At 42.6% G+C, this 17,623-nt stretch overlaps 1 protein-coding gene across 1 annotated transcript; it reads right to left on the bottom strand.

Moving 5' to 3' along the window:
* LOC309334659 (uncharacterized protein) lies at positions 1 to 16,727 on the bottom strand. The gene is made up of 6 exons (XM_081849162.1): positions 16,533 to 16,727; positions 15,718 to 16,200; positions 15,478 to 15,559; positions 15,111 to 15,193; positions 11,182 to 11,308; positions 1 to 2,302 (listed from the first exon to the last, which is right to left on the bottom strand). The coding sequence occupies exons 2-6, from the start codon at positions 16,117 to 16,119 to the stop codon at positions 681 to 683; spliced, it is 2,316 nt and encodes a 771-aa protein (XP_081705288.1). The 5' UTR covers positions 16,120 to 16,200; positions 16,533 to 16,727; the 3' UTR covers positions 1 to 680.
* Between the last annotated feature and the right edge of the window lie 896 nt (positions 16,728 to 17,623).

The raw sequence follows: 17,623 nt of genomic DNA, 5'->3' as shown, positions 1-17,623 counted from the left end.
TAGACTAGTACAAAGCAATGGTCTATAGCGGATCTGCCTTATCTAATTCCTGCTTGCTCTTCGGCAAAAATAGCTCCCATCAGGTTATTTAATCAACTATCTTACTGTAAAGATGTTTTGCATATAATTTGCTAATTACAGGTAGCAAATGAATTGGTCTATAACTAGCTCCGGATCGGGTGGAAGGCCCTTTTTGAATAAAGGGATGACTGCAGCTGTGGCCCAGACTTCAGGAAATAACCCGGATGAATCGATAAATGAGAATATTACTGCCAGCAGGGAGGCCCACCAGCCGATGTTGGTTTTCAACAGTTCTGGGGCCAAATAGTCTATGCCGGGTGCTTTATTATTTTTTAACTGTGAAGTAAGATACTTGACCTCGATTATAGATACTGGAGGCCAGTATGGAAAGTTTTCCAAAGATTCTGTTATTTGGTTGACCTCATCATCCTGCCCACGATAGAGTGAATGAGGATATTGGATCCCTTCATTGGGTCTAATAGTACATACTGGAAGATTGCAAGCATTCTCAAGCAGGCCCGATATTATACTCCAGAAGAGGGAGAGGCCTTATTATGAGAGGCCTTTATTGAGATAGGCCAAGCATGTTTTTCTGCTGTTTTTTTTTTCCATCTTAGCAGACGTTTCAAGCACTGGTATCCTTCCCCAGTATGATTTTTTTAAAAGGAGAGTGAGCCTTCTCCTGAGATTGAAGCTGTTTCCACATCACTAGCATTTAACTGGTTGCTCCCCATGTGAGTTGCTTCATGGAAACTGAGACTTTCCTTCCGACTGAAGCTCTTCCCACATTCGAAGCACTGAAACGGTTTTTGCCCGGTATGAATCCTCTGGTGGGAAGTGAGATGGGTGCTCTGACTGAAGCTCTTTCCACATTCCAAGCACTGATAGGGTTTCTGCCCTGTATGAATTCTTTGGTGCAGCATGAGACCAGTACTCTGTGTGAAGCTCTTCCCACAAATCTGGCATTGAAATGGTTTCTCCCCGCTGTGAATTCTTTCATGGGTAGTCAGATTGCTCCTATCACGGAAGGTCTTCCCACATTCCAAGCACTGGTAGGGTTTCTCCCCTGTATGAATTCTTTGATGAGCAGTGAGTTGGTTGTTCCGAGTGAAACTCTTCCCACATTCCAAGCACTCATACGGTTTCTCCCCTGTATGAGTTATTTGATGGAGAATGAGACCTGTGCTCTGTGAGAAGCTCTTTCCGCACTCTTGACATGGAAATGGTTTCTCCCCTGTATGAATTCTCTGATGGGAAGCGAGACAGGTGCTTTGACGGAAGCATCTTCCACATTCTAAGCACTGGTAGGGTTTCTCCCCTGTATGAATTCTTTGATGGAGCACGAGACTAGTGCTCTGTGTGAAGCTCTTTCCGCACTCTTGGCAGTGAAATGGTTTCTGCCCCGTATGAATTCTCTGATGGGAAGCAAGATTCACCCTCTGACTAAAGCTCTTTCCACATTCCAAGCAGGGAAATGGTTTCTGCCCTGTGTGAGTTCTCTGATGGGAAGTGAGATTCACCCTCCGACTGAAGTTCTTTCCACAGTCCAAGCACTGATAGGGCTTCTCCCCTGTATGAATTCTCTCATGGGAAGTGAGCTGGTCCTTCCGACTGAAGCTCTTTCCACATTCCAAGCACTGGTACGGTTTCTCCCCTGTATGAATTCTTTGATGGAGCATGAGACTAGTGCTCTGTGTGAAGCTCTTCCCGCACTCTTGGCAGTGAAATGGTTTCTGCCCTGTATGAGTTCTCTGATGGGAAGTGAGATCGCCCCTCTGGCGAAAGCTCTTTCCACATTCTGAGCACTGATACGGTTTGTGGCCCGTATGAATTCTTTGATGGGAAGTGAGACTTTCCTTCCAGCTGAAGTTTTTCCCACATTCCAAGCACTGATAGGGTTTCTCCCCAGTATGAATTCTCTGATGGGAAGTGAGAGCGGAACTGCGAATGAAGCTCCTCCCACATTCTAAGCATTGATAGGGTCTTACCCCTGTATGAATTTTTTCATGGGAAACAAGGTGGTCCTTCCGATTGAAGCTCTTCCCACACGTCAAGCAGAGATATGGTTTCTCGCCCTTTTGCGTTGTGTCCTGTGACGAGAGACCATCCTGCCAAATGAAGGTATTTATGCATTCATCATATTGATAGAGAAATCCAATGGGATTTATGTCCTGGGAAGCAGAATAGGAGCTCTGTCCGAAGTTCTCTTCACATTCCATGTATGTATATGGCTCATCCACTGTGTAGATTTCGTCAATCTCCCTTTCCAATTCATCACCACCTACAACAAAAAGACAAAGGGGAGGAAAGAGTAGACTCAACAGGTGATCAAGAGGACTAGAGAAGAGAATCTAAGGTTAAGGTTTTACTGTTTAGGAATATGTCTGGAATTTTTTCTTTACATTCATTTTTTTGATATGTTTGTTTATTGAAAGAAGTATTGAAATAAATTACAATTAAATGATGAATGTAAAATATATTTCTTGGACTGTAAATGGATTGAACAATAAGATGAAAAGAAACAAAATAGAGCACATATTAATGGGGGGGGGACATTATTTGTTTGCAAGAAACACACGTTGCCAGAAAACATAAAAGAGTCTTAATAAAAAACTGGGTTCAGCATTTATCTCATCAGACAGGATAAAAAAAGAGGAGTGATAATATATACGAACCCTAGATTATGAGAGAAAATGCTAGATTATAGTAATTTTAAAAAAACTATTACTGGGAGATCTGTATGGAGTACCCTCATTATTCAGATCCAAAAAAATCTGCGGACAGAAGTGATGTGATATGGGTGTCTAGTAGCCTAATGTTGAAAACCAACCCACCCCCACCCCCCAGAAATTCTATTTAGATTAATCTCAGACCATAATCCAGTTATTTTGGACTGAGAGGTGGAAGGAAAACAAGACAAAGATGGAGAAGGAATGAAAACATCCTGAATGATAAAGGGATACTGAAAAAAGCGCAAAGCACCCTAAAAGAATTTTTTGAAATCAGTGTAAGTGAATAAATTGATATAAATACAGTGAGGGATACAGGAAAGGCAGTAATGAGGAGTTTTTTAATACAACAAAACAGCATTCAGAGGAAAACTAAAGAAAAGAAAATGGAGCAAATTAAGAAAGAGATTAGCACTAATGAGAAAAAACTGTTGAAAAACAAAAAAATGAGATGGTGAAACAAAATATCAAAATGCTATAAACACAACTTTCTATACTCATAAATCAAGAAACTGAACAAAAGATTACCGTATTTTTCGCTCTATAACACGCACCTGACCATAACACGCACATCGTTTTTAGAGGAGGAAAACAAGGGAAAAAACATTCTGAATGAAACAGTGGATGTATCATTTTTGTGCTTCATGCTGTGGCCACAGACATGTGATCTGATGGTGAATTTGGGGTGACCCAATGCAAAGATCCTGAGAATCCCTGTGGATCCATGCTTTGTAACCACGTTTTTGCGCCATTGCAGCCCCAGGCAACAGTGGGTGCGTGATTTTTTTGGTGCAGGCTATAGCCATGGACATGCTATGTGATCTGATGGTGAATTTGGGGTGACCCAATGCAAAGATCCTGAGGATCCATGCTTTTTAACCACGTTTTTGCACCATTGCAGCCCCAGGCAACAGTGGGTGCGTGATTTTTTTGGTGCAGGCTGTAGCCATGGACATGCTATGTGATCTGATGGTGAATTTGGGGTGACCCAATGCAAAGATCCTGAGGATCCATGTGGATCTATGCTTTGTAACCACATTTTAAGTGGGGAGCGAAGGAAAAACAAAGAAGGGACATGAGAGGGGTGTGCAGAGAAGCAGCTGGCTAAGAATGCACGAGAGGGATTTAACGGGAGGGAGGAAAGAAAGGCAAAAGTTTACCCCCACCTAAACCAGCCATCTCTCTCTCTCTCTCTCTCTCTCTCTCTCTCTCTCTTCTCTCTCCCTCTCCCCCAGCAGCACCGGAGCACAGAGACACACTCTGCTTTCCCCTCTGCTTGCCTGCTTGTGTTTCAGCAAACACAGCAACGAAACAGAGGAGGGTGGGCAGTAAGACCCTGAGGCAGAATGCAGTAAAGCAGCCGCTTCCTCTTTTCAGGTTTCCCTTCTCCGTGAAGCGCGATTTGATTTTTGCCTGATTTTTCGGCTCCAGGGACCACACATTCGCTCTATAACACGCACAGACATTTCCCCTTCCTTTTTAGGAGAAAAAATCTGCGTGTTATAGAGGGAAAAATACGGAATAATTAAAACAGAAGAAAACTTAATTCGCCAATAAACCAGGAAGACTGCTTGCACGGTAACTAAAAAAGAAACAAAAAGAATGGATTATAGAGAAACTAGAAGAAAAAGGGAAGGTTATTGATGACCCAGAAGCAATAAATAAAAAATTAAAAAGTTGTTTCAAAAAATTATATCAAACAGAAAAAGAAGACAGCGATAAAATAGAATGTAAATTTCCAAGGATTATAAGTGACAAAACTGAATGTTTAAATTCTCCAATAACAATGATGGAAATCCATCAAGTCATAAGGAAGGCGAAACCAGGGAAGTCTCGCGGACCAGATGGACTGCCGGCATGCTATTACAAAAAAATTAGAAGATTCACTTGCAATACTGTTAAAAGCAGTTAAGAACAAGATCTTAAAAGAAGGAAAAGGACCAGAATCATGGTAAGAAGCATTAATATATTGGAGTACTTAGAAATGACACCAGACAAGCAGACAATCTTGATGTTTGTTGACGCGGAGAAAGCTTTTGACAATATATCTTGGAAATGTATGAAAAAAACCATAAAGGTGATGGGATTAGGAAAAGCACAGAGGTAATTTATCAAAATCAGAAAGCAAAATTGATAATAAACAATGAAATATCTGACCGCTTCAATATAAAGAAGGGAACCAGACACGGTTGCCCATTAACCCCACTGCTGTTTATCCTAGTTCTGGAAATATTGGCAATGATAATTAGAGAAGATTCAGAGTTAAAAGGAATAAGAGTAAGAAATAAAGCCTTTAAATTAAAAGCCTATGCAAATGATTTAGTAAAAACAACAGGAGACCCATTTGAAAGTTTACCAAAAATTCTAGAAAGAATCCACGGATTCGACCAGGTAGCAGGATTTAAATTGAATACAGACAAAACTAAATTGTTGGCTAAAAATACGGAGGCGCAAGACAAATTACAACTGCAGTCATCACCTAGTCTATTATACAATGATAATTACATAAGACTTGGAAAGAGGTAAACAAAATTATTAATATGGAAAAGACTGAATCTCTCTTTTTTGGGGACAATTAAAATGAATGTGCTGCCCAAAATGTTGTTCCTATTTTAGGCAATCCCAGTGAGGCGGGGCAGGAAGCTTCAAAGAATGGAAGAGAGACTATCAACCTTCATCTGGCAGGACATAAGGCCCAGAATAAAACAAGTTACTTATAGATCTTAAAGAAAGAGTTGGTTTTGCCCTGCCAGATTTGAAGATTTATCATGAGGCATCATGTCTATGCTGGTTAAAAGAATGGTTAATTTTGCAAATTATGGAATTATTGGATTGGGAAGGACTGGACAACAGATTTGGGTATGACGCCTATTTAAGTTACGGAAAGGTGAAGGTTCACAGGGGTTTTCTGAACTGTATAATAAGGAAAGCATACACAGTATGCGATAAATACAAAGGCCTATTGGAACAGAAAACCCTCTGGTGGCTTTCATCACTAGAAGCCATTTCAGTAAAGAAAAACATAAGGAAAAGAATTGGGCAGCCTATAAATAATTATTGGAAGAGGAGGGAAATCAATTGAAGTTAAATAAATTTGAAGAAATTAGGCATAATGTGACAGACTGGCTGCAATATTATCAATTGAATGAAACTTATTTTATTTTTTGGTATTATTAATATTTAGTTTTAAGGGCTTTAATACAATAAACCATTTCCCCCACTCTCTTTTTCATTTTTACAAGTGTTATTTTCAGGAAGGGGGGGGCGGGGAAAGGGATAATACGTTTTGCTTCTCGGTCTGTGTGTGTGTGTGTGTGTGTGTGTGTGTGTGTGTGTGTGTCTGAATGAAACTTTCAAATTAGATAAGAAAAATGGATTCACAACAGAAAATTCAAAGCTAGAAAAATAATTAATGCAAAATAGAAGCAAACGTATTATCTAAAATGTATAGATTATTACTTGATTGGGAAGCTAAAAAAAGTCATGATTAAATGGGCAAATGATTTTGGGCATACAATGCAGATGAATGCATGGGAAAATTTGTGGATCAGGGATTTAAAATTCACAGCGTGCTACACACTAAAAGAAAATATTATGAAGATGTTTTACAGATGGTATTTAATACCTAGTGAACTAGCAAAGTTGTACAAAACAATTCTAATAAATGTTGGAGGTGTAAACAGATAGAAGGAACAATGTTACAAATGTGGTGGGGATGTAATAAAATTAGGAACTTTTAGGGTAGCATTTATGAAGAATGTTCAAACAAACTTTTGTCAAAAAGCCCGAAGCATTTCTCTTGGGTTTACTATCATCAGATATCCCAAGCGATAAAAGAAGGATATTTTTATATGCCACTACAGCGGCAAGAATGCTCATAGCCAGACAATGGAAGAGTAGCAAATAAAGTTATTTGAATATATTGAGCTTGCGAAAATCACAAAGAATTAGTTCCCGACAAGCCAAAAGTTCAGTAAGGAATGGGAGTGTTATAAAAATTACCTAGAAAAACATTCCTTCCAGTAGCACCTTAAAGACCAACTGAGTTAGTTCTAGGTATGAGCTTACGTGTGCATGCACACTTCTTCAGATACACTGAAACAGAAGTCACCGGACCTTTCTATATAGTGAGAAGGTGGGGAGGGGTATTACTCAGAAGGGTGGTGGGAATGGGTGATTGGCAGATAGCTGCGATGAGCCTGTTGACGACTCTTAACGACTGCAATAGGTCTAACAGGAAAAAGCAAGGGGTGAGAAGGTGAAAAATGGCTTTGTCATGTATAATGAGATAAGAATCCAATGTCTTTGTTCAAACCAGGTCTCTCTATAGTTTTAAGTTTGGTGATAAGTTGCAATTCAGCAGCTTCTCTTTCCAGTCTATTTCTGAAATTCCTTTGTAATAGAACAGCTACTTTGAGATCTTGTATAGAATGTCCTGGGAGATTGAAGTGTTCTCCTACTGGTTTTTCTGTCTTGTGGTTCCTGATGTCGGATTTATGTCCGTTTATTCTTTGGCGTAAGGTCTGGCCTGTTTGTCCAATATAGAGAGCTTTTTATATAGAAAGGTCCGGTGACTTCTGTTTCAGTGTATCTGAAGAAGTGTGCATGCACACGAAAGCTCATACCTAGAACTAACTCAGTTGGTCTTTAAGGTGCTACTGGAAGGAATTTTTTTATTTTGTTTTGACCATGGCAGACCAACACGGCTACCTATCTGTAACTAGAAAAACATTGTTCTCAAATAAAACCTTTATTATGCTTTGATTAATTTTTGCAAAGGACAAAACAGTTATTATAATTAAATAAGTTAATACCAGGAGATGAAAAACATCTAAAGAAGGCAGTTAAGGAAGGAAATAAAAGAATGACTCAAATTGAGGTGGTGGACCGAAGTCAACTCAAAAGACAAGATTTGATAATTCAGAATAATCATCATCCGTAATTGGTGGAGGGAAAGATATTTAGTTATTATGTATTTTTTGTGTATTTGTTTCTTTTTAGAGTTAAATTGAACTGTGGATGGAATCTTTCTGTGGATGGGTGTAAACTCAAGAAAAATTTAAAACAAAAACAAAGAGAGAAAGTAATTAGGTCCTCAGGAAGAAATTGAGCCCCCAATTCTAGATGTGGGGCCTTACTATAGTTTTCACTGCCTTTGTTAACTGGTATTAACTGATATATATATATATATATATATATATGCAGGTTTTGGTGTCCTCGGGTGTCTTCCCGTGTAAAAGTTGGGGTGTCTAGGCGACGTTTCGACGAGGTCTCACTCGTCATCTTCAGGCTGGTGCTTTCGGCTTCTTGTTACTGGAACAGAGCAGGATCTCAGTGTTTGAGTTCCTATAAATACTGTAGAGGGGGTGTGGTGTATAGCCTCCAATGTTCTGGGCAGAGAGGAAGTTCCCAGGCTAGTGTGCCTTTTCTTCTTTTGTTCCTTAATTACTTGAGAGATATCTTGAGTGATTTCTTGAGTGATATCCTGAGTACCACTTAGGTGGGTCATTAGGTGTGGATTAGTTGTTAAAGTCTTTGTGTCTTGACCTCTTGAACTTTGTGAAGAGTTTTCCTGAGAAGATGGCTGTACTGTACTTAGTTGTGCTCTGGCTTGGCTTCGTGTATAGGGGCGAGCTGTGGTTTTGTGGCTTGTGTCAGCCAGATCTGTGTAGGGATTGCAGGGGGGTGCAGCATCCGGAGGTGCCACCATGGATTGGCTACTGGATGGTGTCTGTAATTCATCTGTGGAGAGGGTCTGGGTTTGGGTCTGGTGTGGTTGATTGGTGTTGGCGTTCTGTGTGCCTCTGGATCTGGTGTCAGTTTTTGTGGGGAGGGCTAATTTCCAGATGTCTGGCAAGCGGGATGTGTCGTCACGCTTGTTCATGTTGTGAGGGTGTTTCTCTATCTCGATGGCTTCCATGATTATTCTCTTGTGGTGATGTTCCGTGTTAAAGAGCAATTTGGAATCTGCAAAATTAATTTCGTGTCCTGTTTCTTTCATGTGTTGGAAAAGAGAGGAAGTTTTTTCTTCTTTTTTGACGGCATTCTTGTGTTCTGCGATACGTGCATTTATTCGTCTGTTTGTTTGTCCAATGTACGTGGCTGGGCAGACTTTGCAGGGTATTTCATAGATCCCTTGGTTTTCCAACTGGATTTTATCCTTGGGGTTTCTGAGGATATTGGCTATTTTTTGGTTGGTGCAAAAGGCTGTTTTGATATTGTGTTTATGGAGGATTTTGCTAATTTTATCTGTAGTGCCCTTGATATAAGGAAGGAGGGCCATGCCATTGTTTTCTTCTGTGTCTTGGTTTTTGGGGGGTGTTTCCTTTTGGATTAGCTTCGTAATCCTGTTTTGCTGGTATCCATTGGCAATTAACACGTTTGAGAGATTCTGTAACTCAGTTGTCAAGTGGTCTTTGTCAGCCAGGCGTTTGGTTCTGGAGATGAGAGTCTTGGCTACGGAGTTTATTTGTGCAGGGTGGTGGTGTGATTGTGCATGTAAGTAGCGGTTGGTGTGTGTTTTTTTCCGGTAGATAGTGTGTCCTAGGGAGCCATCAGGTTTTTTGTAGATTAGGACGTCAAGGAAGGGAAGTTGGTTGTTGGCTTCTATTTCCATAGTGAATTGTATTTTGGGGTGTAAGTTGTTGAGATGTGTGAGGAAGCTATCCAGTTTTTCTTTCCCGTGTGGCCAAATTACAAAGGTGTCGTCAACATATCTGAGCCAAAGACACCCGAGGACACCAAAACCTGCATTCCTGTACCCGTGAAAATCTACGAAAGCAAATATATATATATATATATATATATATATATATGGGAACCTGAGATTCCAAAAGCCCGGCTCTCTTCTGGGAGAAGTTTTGTTTGGCCCAACCATGGAATCCAGTCCATTGCCAGTTGTCTCTCTGGTCAACCAAAACTTAACAGAAGCAAAAACAAAAAACCTAACAGAAGTTACTTCAACTTCCCTAATGACACTGAAATCTACATTTTAAAAGGCCCGGGCACTTCAGACCAGCCTCATCTTTGTTTAAAGAGCCATAACTGGAGAAGAGAAAATGTCAAGAGCAACAACAACTTCCAGACCTTTAGAAAAGATCTGAAGGCTTCTTCGTGACCAGAGAGAAGAGGAGTTTCAAGAGGACTGGAGGAAATTCAAGGACTATTTGAACAAATATTGTAATATAAAAAATTAGAAATTACTTGAAAGAAACAAATAGGCCTAGGACAAATTAAGTTATAATTAAATAAATGGGATTCAGAATGTCAAGAAAAGTGAATTAAGATGACTATAATTGGAAATTGTTTTAGTTTAATAATGATATTGGAAAGCTGTTACTTTTAAAATACAAGGAAATTCAGAAGGGAGGGATTTGAGGAAGTCAGTCAAGATGTTTAAAAAGTTGGATTTGTGAAGAATTAAGTTTGTTATTATTGTCTATTTGTTTATTGTTCTCCCCCTTTTCCCCTCCCTTCCCCCCCTTCTTCTCTTTTTCCTTTTCTGTTTTTTTGTATTAATTTGCTTTGTGGTTTGTGTTACTATGGTGGAAAATGTAATAAAAAAATATTAAAAAATAAAAAAGACATCTGAAGGCAGCCCTCTTTAGGGAAGCTTTTAATGTTTGATGCATTACTGTATTTTAATATTTTGTTGGAAGCTGCCCAGAGTGCCTGGGGAAGCCCAGCCAGATGGGAAGGGTATAAATTTATTATTGTTGTTGTTGTTGTTGTTGTTGTTGTTATGATTATAGCTGGACCATAAAGAAGGCTGATCGCCAAAGAATTGATGCTTTTGAATTCTGGTGCTGGAGGAGACTCTTGAGAGTCCCATGGACTGCAAGAAGATCAAACCTCTCCATTCTGAAGGAAATCAGCCCTGAGTGCACACTGGAAGGACAGATCCTGAAGCTGAGGCTCCAATACTCTGGCCACCTCATGAGAAGAGAAGACTCCCTGGAAAAGACCCTGATGTTGGGAAAGATGGAGGGCACAAGGAGAAGGGGACGACAGAGGACGAGATGGTGGGACAGTGTTCTCGAAGAGACCAGCATGAGTCTGACCAAACTGCAGGAGGCAGTGGAAGAGAGGAGGGCCTGGCGTGCTCTGGTCCATGGGGTCACGAAGAGTCGGACATGACTAAATGAGTAAACAACAACATGACTACTTTGATATATTTGTAATTATGCAAATCTTTTCATTTTGTAAGCCACCTTGAGCATTGTTTTATCTGTGGAAAGGCACCATAGAAATAAAATGATGATGATAACTGGAGGAAGAATATTCACAGAGTAAATCCCTCCATGCAGGGTTCATGGTGGGAATGTTAGAATCCCAGATGCTTATTGAACTGCATCAAAATATTGGCGGTTTATCACATAGAGATACACATGGAATTTCAAAACAGATATTATGATCCAGCAGGAAGCCTTACGGAGAGAGTCCAGGATGTCACGATTCTCGTCCATGACCTCCGTATGCAGAGCTCTCTGGTCAGGATCCAGCAACTCCCATTCCTCGTCTGTGAAATGGACAGCGACATCTTCGAAGCTCACCGGACCCTGAAAGAAAAAGGAGAAAGGTCTCCTATTAGGCAGCGTAAGGATGATCTGCTAGACATTGTTTCCTGCCTGTTAACTGCTCTCTTGTTTTGATGGGATTGTATTGCTGTACGTTTCAATTACGGGAGTTTAAGGTGACGTCTCCTCTTCCTTTGAATGATGGGTCTTAACCTTTGGGCAAAGGGTGGAACTCCACACAGTGTTCTTCAAATCATTCTGTCTGCTCAAGCGTTCCCGTTTGGGAGACGGAAAGATCCCTTCTCTACTCTCCCGGTGCACCACCTGAGAGCCCAGGGAGGGGGAGGAGAGTGCAGAAAGCCCCGCTGTGCAACTGATGGGGCTGGTTAGGTGAATCGTGGCCGCTGTTTTCTATGGTTTGTCAACTGCCTCGTGTTAGTATTTCTAATGTAATGTCACTGGGAATGCATTTTGCAGAGAATTGGTGTACAGTGGTACCTCTGGTCAAGAACTGAATTTGTTCTGGAGGTCCGTTCTTATTATTTATTGGTTTCCCCATATTGTATTACAATACAGATGTACCAAAGCCAACACCATTTCCTCCCCATCCCCCCCCATACACTTACATTTCTATTTCCTCAATCCATCATATTATCCTTTTCTCCCTCCTCCCACTTCCCTCTGCCCCCACTCGATTTCCTCCATTTTATACAATTTACAATGATCTTTGAATTCCACAACCTTCTCAAATATATATTATTCTCAACTATATATTATTATTATCTTTCCTTACTAGTTTTTCTTCCACCCAGTACTTCACATTTTAATCTAGGCATATTAGCATATCTTTTTTTCAACAATATTTTGCCATATATTCATCAAAACTCATTCATTTCCACTCCTTTTTTTAAATTTCTGATTCGACTGATTTCTTATTATAGCAGTTAATTTTGCCAGAATTAAATATTCATTTAGTTTACAAATCCATTCCTCCTTTGTGGTTATAATAATAATAATAATAATAATTATAGTTTGTGACTTCCACCTAGCAGCAATCACTATTCTAGCAGCTGTACTTGCAAATAGAAAAATTCTCTCCCCCCCCCCCCCGTGGTATCTCTTCATCTATCAATCCAAGGAGATATGTCTCTGGTTTCTTTGTTATTGATATTTTCAACATCTTCTTTAGTTCTTCATGTACTACTACCCAAAATTTCTAAATTTCCTCACAGTGGAGGTCCGTACTTAACCTGAAACTGTTTTAAACCTGAAGCACCACTTTAGCCAATGGGGCCTCCCGCTGACACCACGCCACCGGAGCACGATTTCTGTTCTCATCCTGAAGCAAAGTTATTAACCCAAGGTACTATTTCTGGGTTAGTGGAGTTTGTAACCTGAAGCGTCTGTAACCTGAAGTGTATGTAACCTGAGCTACCACTGTCTTGGGGTAAGGATTGGCCAGTTGGCAACTGGCAGCTGGGGGCTGGTTGGTTATTTTTCTTGGTTCTCCCTTGACTGTGAAGGTGAGAGGCAGAGGGTGGAGGAGTTTGTCCATAATTCTTGCTGGTCAACTGCTGCCAGCCTGACAATGGCATTTGCCCCCTTTCCCCCCTTACAGGGTCCTCACTGCAGGGTCACATTCACCTGGTGCTCTACCAGCTGCACTGGCTCCTAGTGGAGTACAGGATCAGGTTCAAGGGGCTGGTTTTAACCTTCAAAGCCCTATACGGCCTAGGACCCTCGGACCTACGGGACCGCCTCTCCTGGTATGTCCGAAGAAGGACATTACGGTCTGCAAACAAAAACATCTTGGAGGTCCCGGGCCACAGGAAGGTTAGGCTGGCCTCAACCAGAGCCAGGGCCTTTTCGGCCGTGTCCCCGATCTGGTGGAACCCTCTGTCGCAAGAGACTAGGGCCCTGCGGAACTTGACATCTTTTCGCAGGGCCTGCAAGACGGAGCTGTTCCACCAGGCCTTTGGCCAAGGCACAGTCTGACTGCCTCCTTTGGCAATCCTCACAGAACTCTGGCCCAGTGGTTGCCATTAATTTGATTTTGAATTGATTTTAGAATGTATTGATTTTAGAATGCTGTGTTACTTTTATTGTTGTTAGCCACTCTGAGCCTGGCTTCGGCTGGGGATGGCAGGATATAAATAAAAAATTATTTATTATTATTATTATTATTATTATTATTATTATTATTATTATGTGCAGCTTTGACAGAAGCAGAGAGTCACCCTGGCTACCCCACCCTGTGATGAGATTCAGAGCTTACAGGGTTAAACAGCTCAGAGTCTACGTCCTGCCCACTTTGTGTTGTGTCTGCTTTCGGTTTTGACCTAGACGGGAGGCATCATTCCTGCGTCTCCCGCAGATGCTGGTTTATTATTGCTGCTGTGCAGAAACAAAGCTTCTTAGATCAGTGAAGAAGCCGCGTACCGACTCTCTCTTTTCTGCATGCTTGCACACAAGCGCACGCTGTGTTTACTCTGCTACAAGCCCGGAAAGCTGAGTGGCAGCAGAAGTGCACCGGACTCCCTCATAATCCCACCCACCCCCCCTTGTCAGGGAGGGGGCAGAGACCACCCCCCCATCCTGACCCTTCCAGGGAGGAGGAAAAGGAAGACAGTGTAGATTCACAACAGGGGTTTGAGGGAGGTTGCAGCTCAGCGGCAGATGAGGGGGAAAGCTGGGAAATGATGGGAGAGCCAGGAGAAGGAGAGTCTCCACCCCCATCGTTCAGCCCGGACACGGAGGTCCAGCACCGAGGGCCTTCTGGCGGTTCCCTCCCGGCGAGAAGTGAGGTTACAGGGAACCAGGCAGAGGGCCTTCTCGGTGGTGGCACCCGCCCTGTGGAACGCCCTCCCATCAGATGTGAAGGAAATAAGCAGCTATCTTACTTTTAAAAGACATCTGAAGGCAGCCCTGTTGAGGGAAGTTTTTTATATTTTATGCTGTATTGTTTTTAACACTCGATTGAGAGCCGCCCAGAGTAGCTGGGGAAACTCAGCCAGATGGGCAGGGTATAAATAATAAATCATTATTATATAATGACACCTGGCTGACATGTTGTCACTAGAAAGTATCCCAGACCCTCCATCTCCCGGAACGCAGTGAGCCTTAAAAGTAGGAGAGCAAAGAGCTCAAAGGCGGAGGGCACATAGCAGCAGCACCCGTAAAAGTGAAGAATGAGAAAGTGGGAGATTCACTTGGGACAATGCCATTATCCAGGAGGCAGGGTTCTATAGCCTCTCTCTGTAAGGACTGTAAGAAACTTTCCCTTGTCTTTATTCTTTCTTGATCAACCAGCCAGGAACCACTGACAGCATCCTGATGCGCCTCAGCCTTTCCACAAGTCTCCTTCCCCCTACCTACTACCTATGGGACCGCCTCTCCTGGTATGCCCCATGGAGGACCTTAAGAACCACAAAAAAACAACCCTTTGGAGGTCCCGAGCCTCAAGGAGGTTAGATTGGCATCAACTAGGGCCAGGGCCTTTTCAGTACTGGCCCCAACTTAGTGGAACGCTCTGTCACAAGAGACCAGGGCCCTGCGGGACTTGACATCTTTCCGCAGGGCCTGCAAGACAGAGATGTTCCACCAGGCCTTTGGTTCGGACTCGGTCTGACCCTTATGTTTCCCTCCCCTTATAGTTTTGATTTATCAGCTACTTTAAAACAAGGCTGCATTTTAAATTGCATTTTAATCTGTATTTTAAATTGGGTTTTTCCCTTCCCCCCCTTATTATGTTTTTATTGTGATTTTATTGGTGTTAGCCGCCCTGAGCCCGGCTCTGGCTGGGGAGGGTGGAGTACAAATAAATAAATATTATTATTATTATTACCTGATCTGATTCCAATTCTGCTGCATCCCCTTCGCCACCATGAAAAGACGGAAGAAGAGGTCTTACCCACATCGTTCCCTCACCTGCGAGAGAGAGAAAGAGGCAAGGGAGAGGCCATGATTCCATGCTTCTCTTGGGGGGGGGGTGAAGCCGTGCATCTCTTAAGTGCCTCTGAAAAAGTGTCACCTACAGAGGGCATCTTGGCATTTGTACCCATTTCACATTTTGTCGTGTAAAAATAAACCTCTGAGCTCTTGGCCCTAAATGTCTCCACCCCGCCCCCGCGAAAAGGATGAAAAGAACCCATGGATTAGTTTCAAAATCAACAAAATGTGACCACACACAGAAAAAGCTCCTTCTTCCTTACCTGGTGGCCTCTCTCTGGTGTCCAACGGAGTCCTCTCTGCCTCAAAGGAATCGGGGCCCATTTCTGCTAACAGATCCTTTCCCTAAAAGAGCAACACAGATTCAGAACAGAACATGAAGGATTTGAAATAGAAGAGAAGAGGCAAAAACTTTAGGATGCTTTCCATTGGTAGAGCATTTTGGAATACTCTCCCTCTTGTATGGAGCCCCTTGGGAGCATCCAGAGGAAAGTCTCTCTCACCTGCTTCCTCTCCTCTGCCTGACTCAGGAGGAAACCTTCAGCCAAGGCCACTGCCTGGGAACTGGTCTCCGCTCCACATTCCCTCACCCAGCTCTCCATCTCTGGGGGAAGGACAGCCAGGAACTGCTCCAAGATCACCAGGTCCAGCATCTCAGCTTTTGTGTGCCTTTCTGGCTTCAGCCACTGATGGTCTAGTTGGTAGAACTGGTGGCAAACTTCTCGGGGTCCTTCAGCCTCCTGGCAGCAGAACTTCCTGACCTGCTGGCTCTGCACATCAGAGCGGAGAGTGTCCTCCTCTCCCAGGATTTTCTGCATGGAGTTTTCCCAGAATCCCACACTGCTCTCAGTTTGGACGGCTTGGCTTCTGCCCACTTCAGGGCCAGCTGAGTCTTGCTCATCCATCTCTGCTCTTAGGAAGTCTCCAAGAGATCAGAAGAAGCCCCTTGGTCTTCTGCCACGTTCTGTCTCTTGAAATCAGAGGTGCTAGCAATTCAGACAAAACAAATCCATTGTTCTGTTATAAAATTGAATCACGGTCAGGAGAAAACATTCCCTAGAACCAGAGCTGAAGCAGAGCACAGCCCAGACTCTGAGCTCTTTTTTTAATTTAAAAAAAAAAAAGGACGGACGGACGGAAGGAAGGAAGGAAGGGAGGAAGGGAGGGAAGTAAGCCTCTAGCCCTCCCAGAAGTAAAACAACCAAATTTATTTCATGGTAATTACGTTGTAGTATGGAGTGAATTAAAAAAGGATTTTGAAAGATGGGGGAGAATTAAACTCTCACTGCAAGGAATGATTTATGCAATTAAGACGAACCTTTTGCCTAAAATGTTGTTTTTATTCCAGGCAAACCCGATAATAATTTATGCAGGATGGTTCAAACAAAGGAGCTCTCAAAGTTTACCCAGCAGGGGAAGAAGCCCAGAATAAAGTATAAAATATTAACAGATATTAAAGAAAGGTGGATTGGCACAGTCAAATTTAAGACTGTATGATGAAGCATCACTAGACTACAGTGGACGCTCGGGTTGCGAACATGCAACCCGCAGTGTCCACAGCCCACAGCATTGTATCTGCGCACGCGCAGGTCACGATTCGGCGCTTCTGCGCATGCACAAAGTGTGATTTAGTGTTTCTGCACATGCACAAAGTGCCAAAACCCAGAAGTAACCCGTTCCGGTACTTCCGGGTTTGGAGCGGTGCGCAACCTGAAATCGCACAACCTGAAGCGAGTAAAGCTCTGTTTTTGAAAGGGGGTTATAAAATGATTGATTTCTAAGATGGATAAAAGACTTCTGGAATGGGAAACTAAGGATGAAATGGTGAAAGTTGCAATGAGATGTGGGACATAATATAAAAGTGTCTTCATGGGAGAAGTTGTGGAAGATGTGCTTCTTGTTACACTTTAAGAGAAAACTATCTGAAGCTGATTTGTAGATGGCATTTAACACCAAACAAGTTGCCCAAAATGTACAAAGCTAATGCAAGCATGTTTCGGAAGTGTAAAACGGCAGAAGGAACATTTTTTTCCTATGTGGTGGGCTTGTAAAAAAAACAGCAAAGGGCCACCTCCTTCCTTCCCTCTCACGCCTTGGTCGCACTGGTTGATGATCTCCGGGCAACTGTGCCCCTGAAGGACCAGGTGCGCAGCCTGGGAGTCATTTTGGACTCACAGCTGTCCATGGAGGCGCAGGTCAGTTCTGTGTCCAGGGTAGCTGTTTACCAGCTCCATCTGGTACGTAGGATGAGACTCTCCCTGCCCGCAAATTGTCTTTCCAGAGTGGTGCATGCTCTAGTTATCTCCTGCTTGGACTACTGCAATGGGCTCTGTGTGGGGCTACCTTTGAAGGCTACCTTTGAACTAATCCAGAACGTGGCAGCTAGACTGGTGACTGGGAGCGGCCACA

The sequence above is a fragment of the Podarcis erhardii genome (genome assembly GCF_964252035.2).
Source record: "Podarcis erhardii genome assembly, chromosome: 2".
In the NCBI taxonomy this organism is placed as follows: Eukaryota; Metazoa; Chordata; class Lepidosauria; order Squamata; family Lacertidae; genus Podarcis; species Podarcis erhardii.
This window is presented reverse-complemented; position numbering and strand designations above follow the sequence as displayed.

Excerpts from the sequence above, each read along its gene's own strand:
- LOC309334659 (XM_081849162.1), bottom strand. The coding sequence starts at position 16,119 with ATGGATGAGCAAGACTCAGCTGGCCCTGAAGTGGGCAGAAGCCAAGCC. Across the intron at positions 15,560-15,717 it reads AGGCAGAGGAGAGGAAGCAG|GGAAAGGATCTGTTAGCAGA; the intron begins GTGAGAGAGACT and ends TTGCTCTTTTAG. Across the intron at positions 11,309-15,110 it reads CAGAATTGGAATCAGATCAG|GGTCCGGTGAGCTTCGAAGA; the intron begins GTAATAATAATA and ends TTTTTCTTTCAG.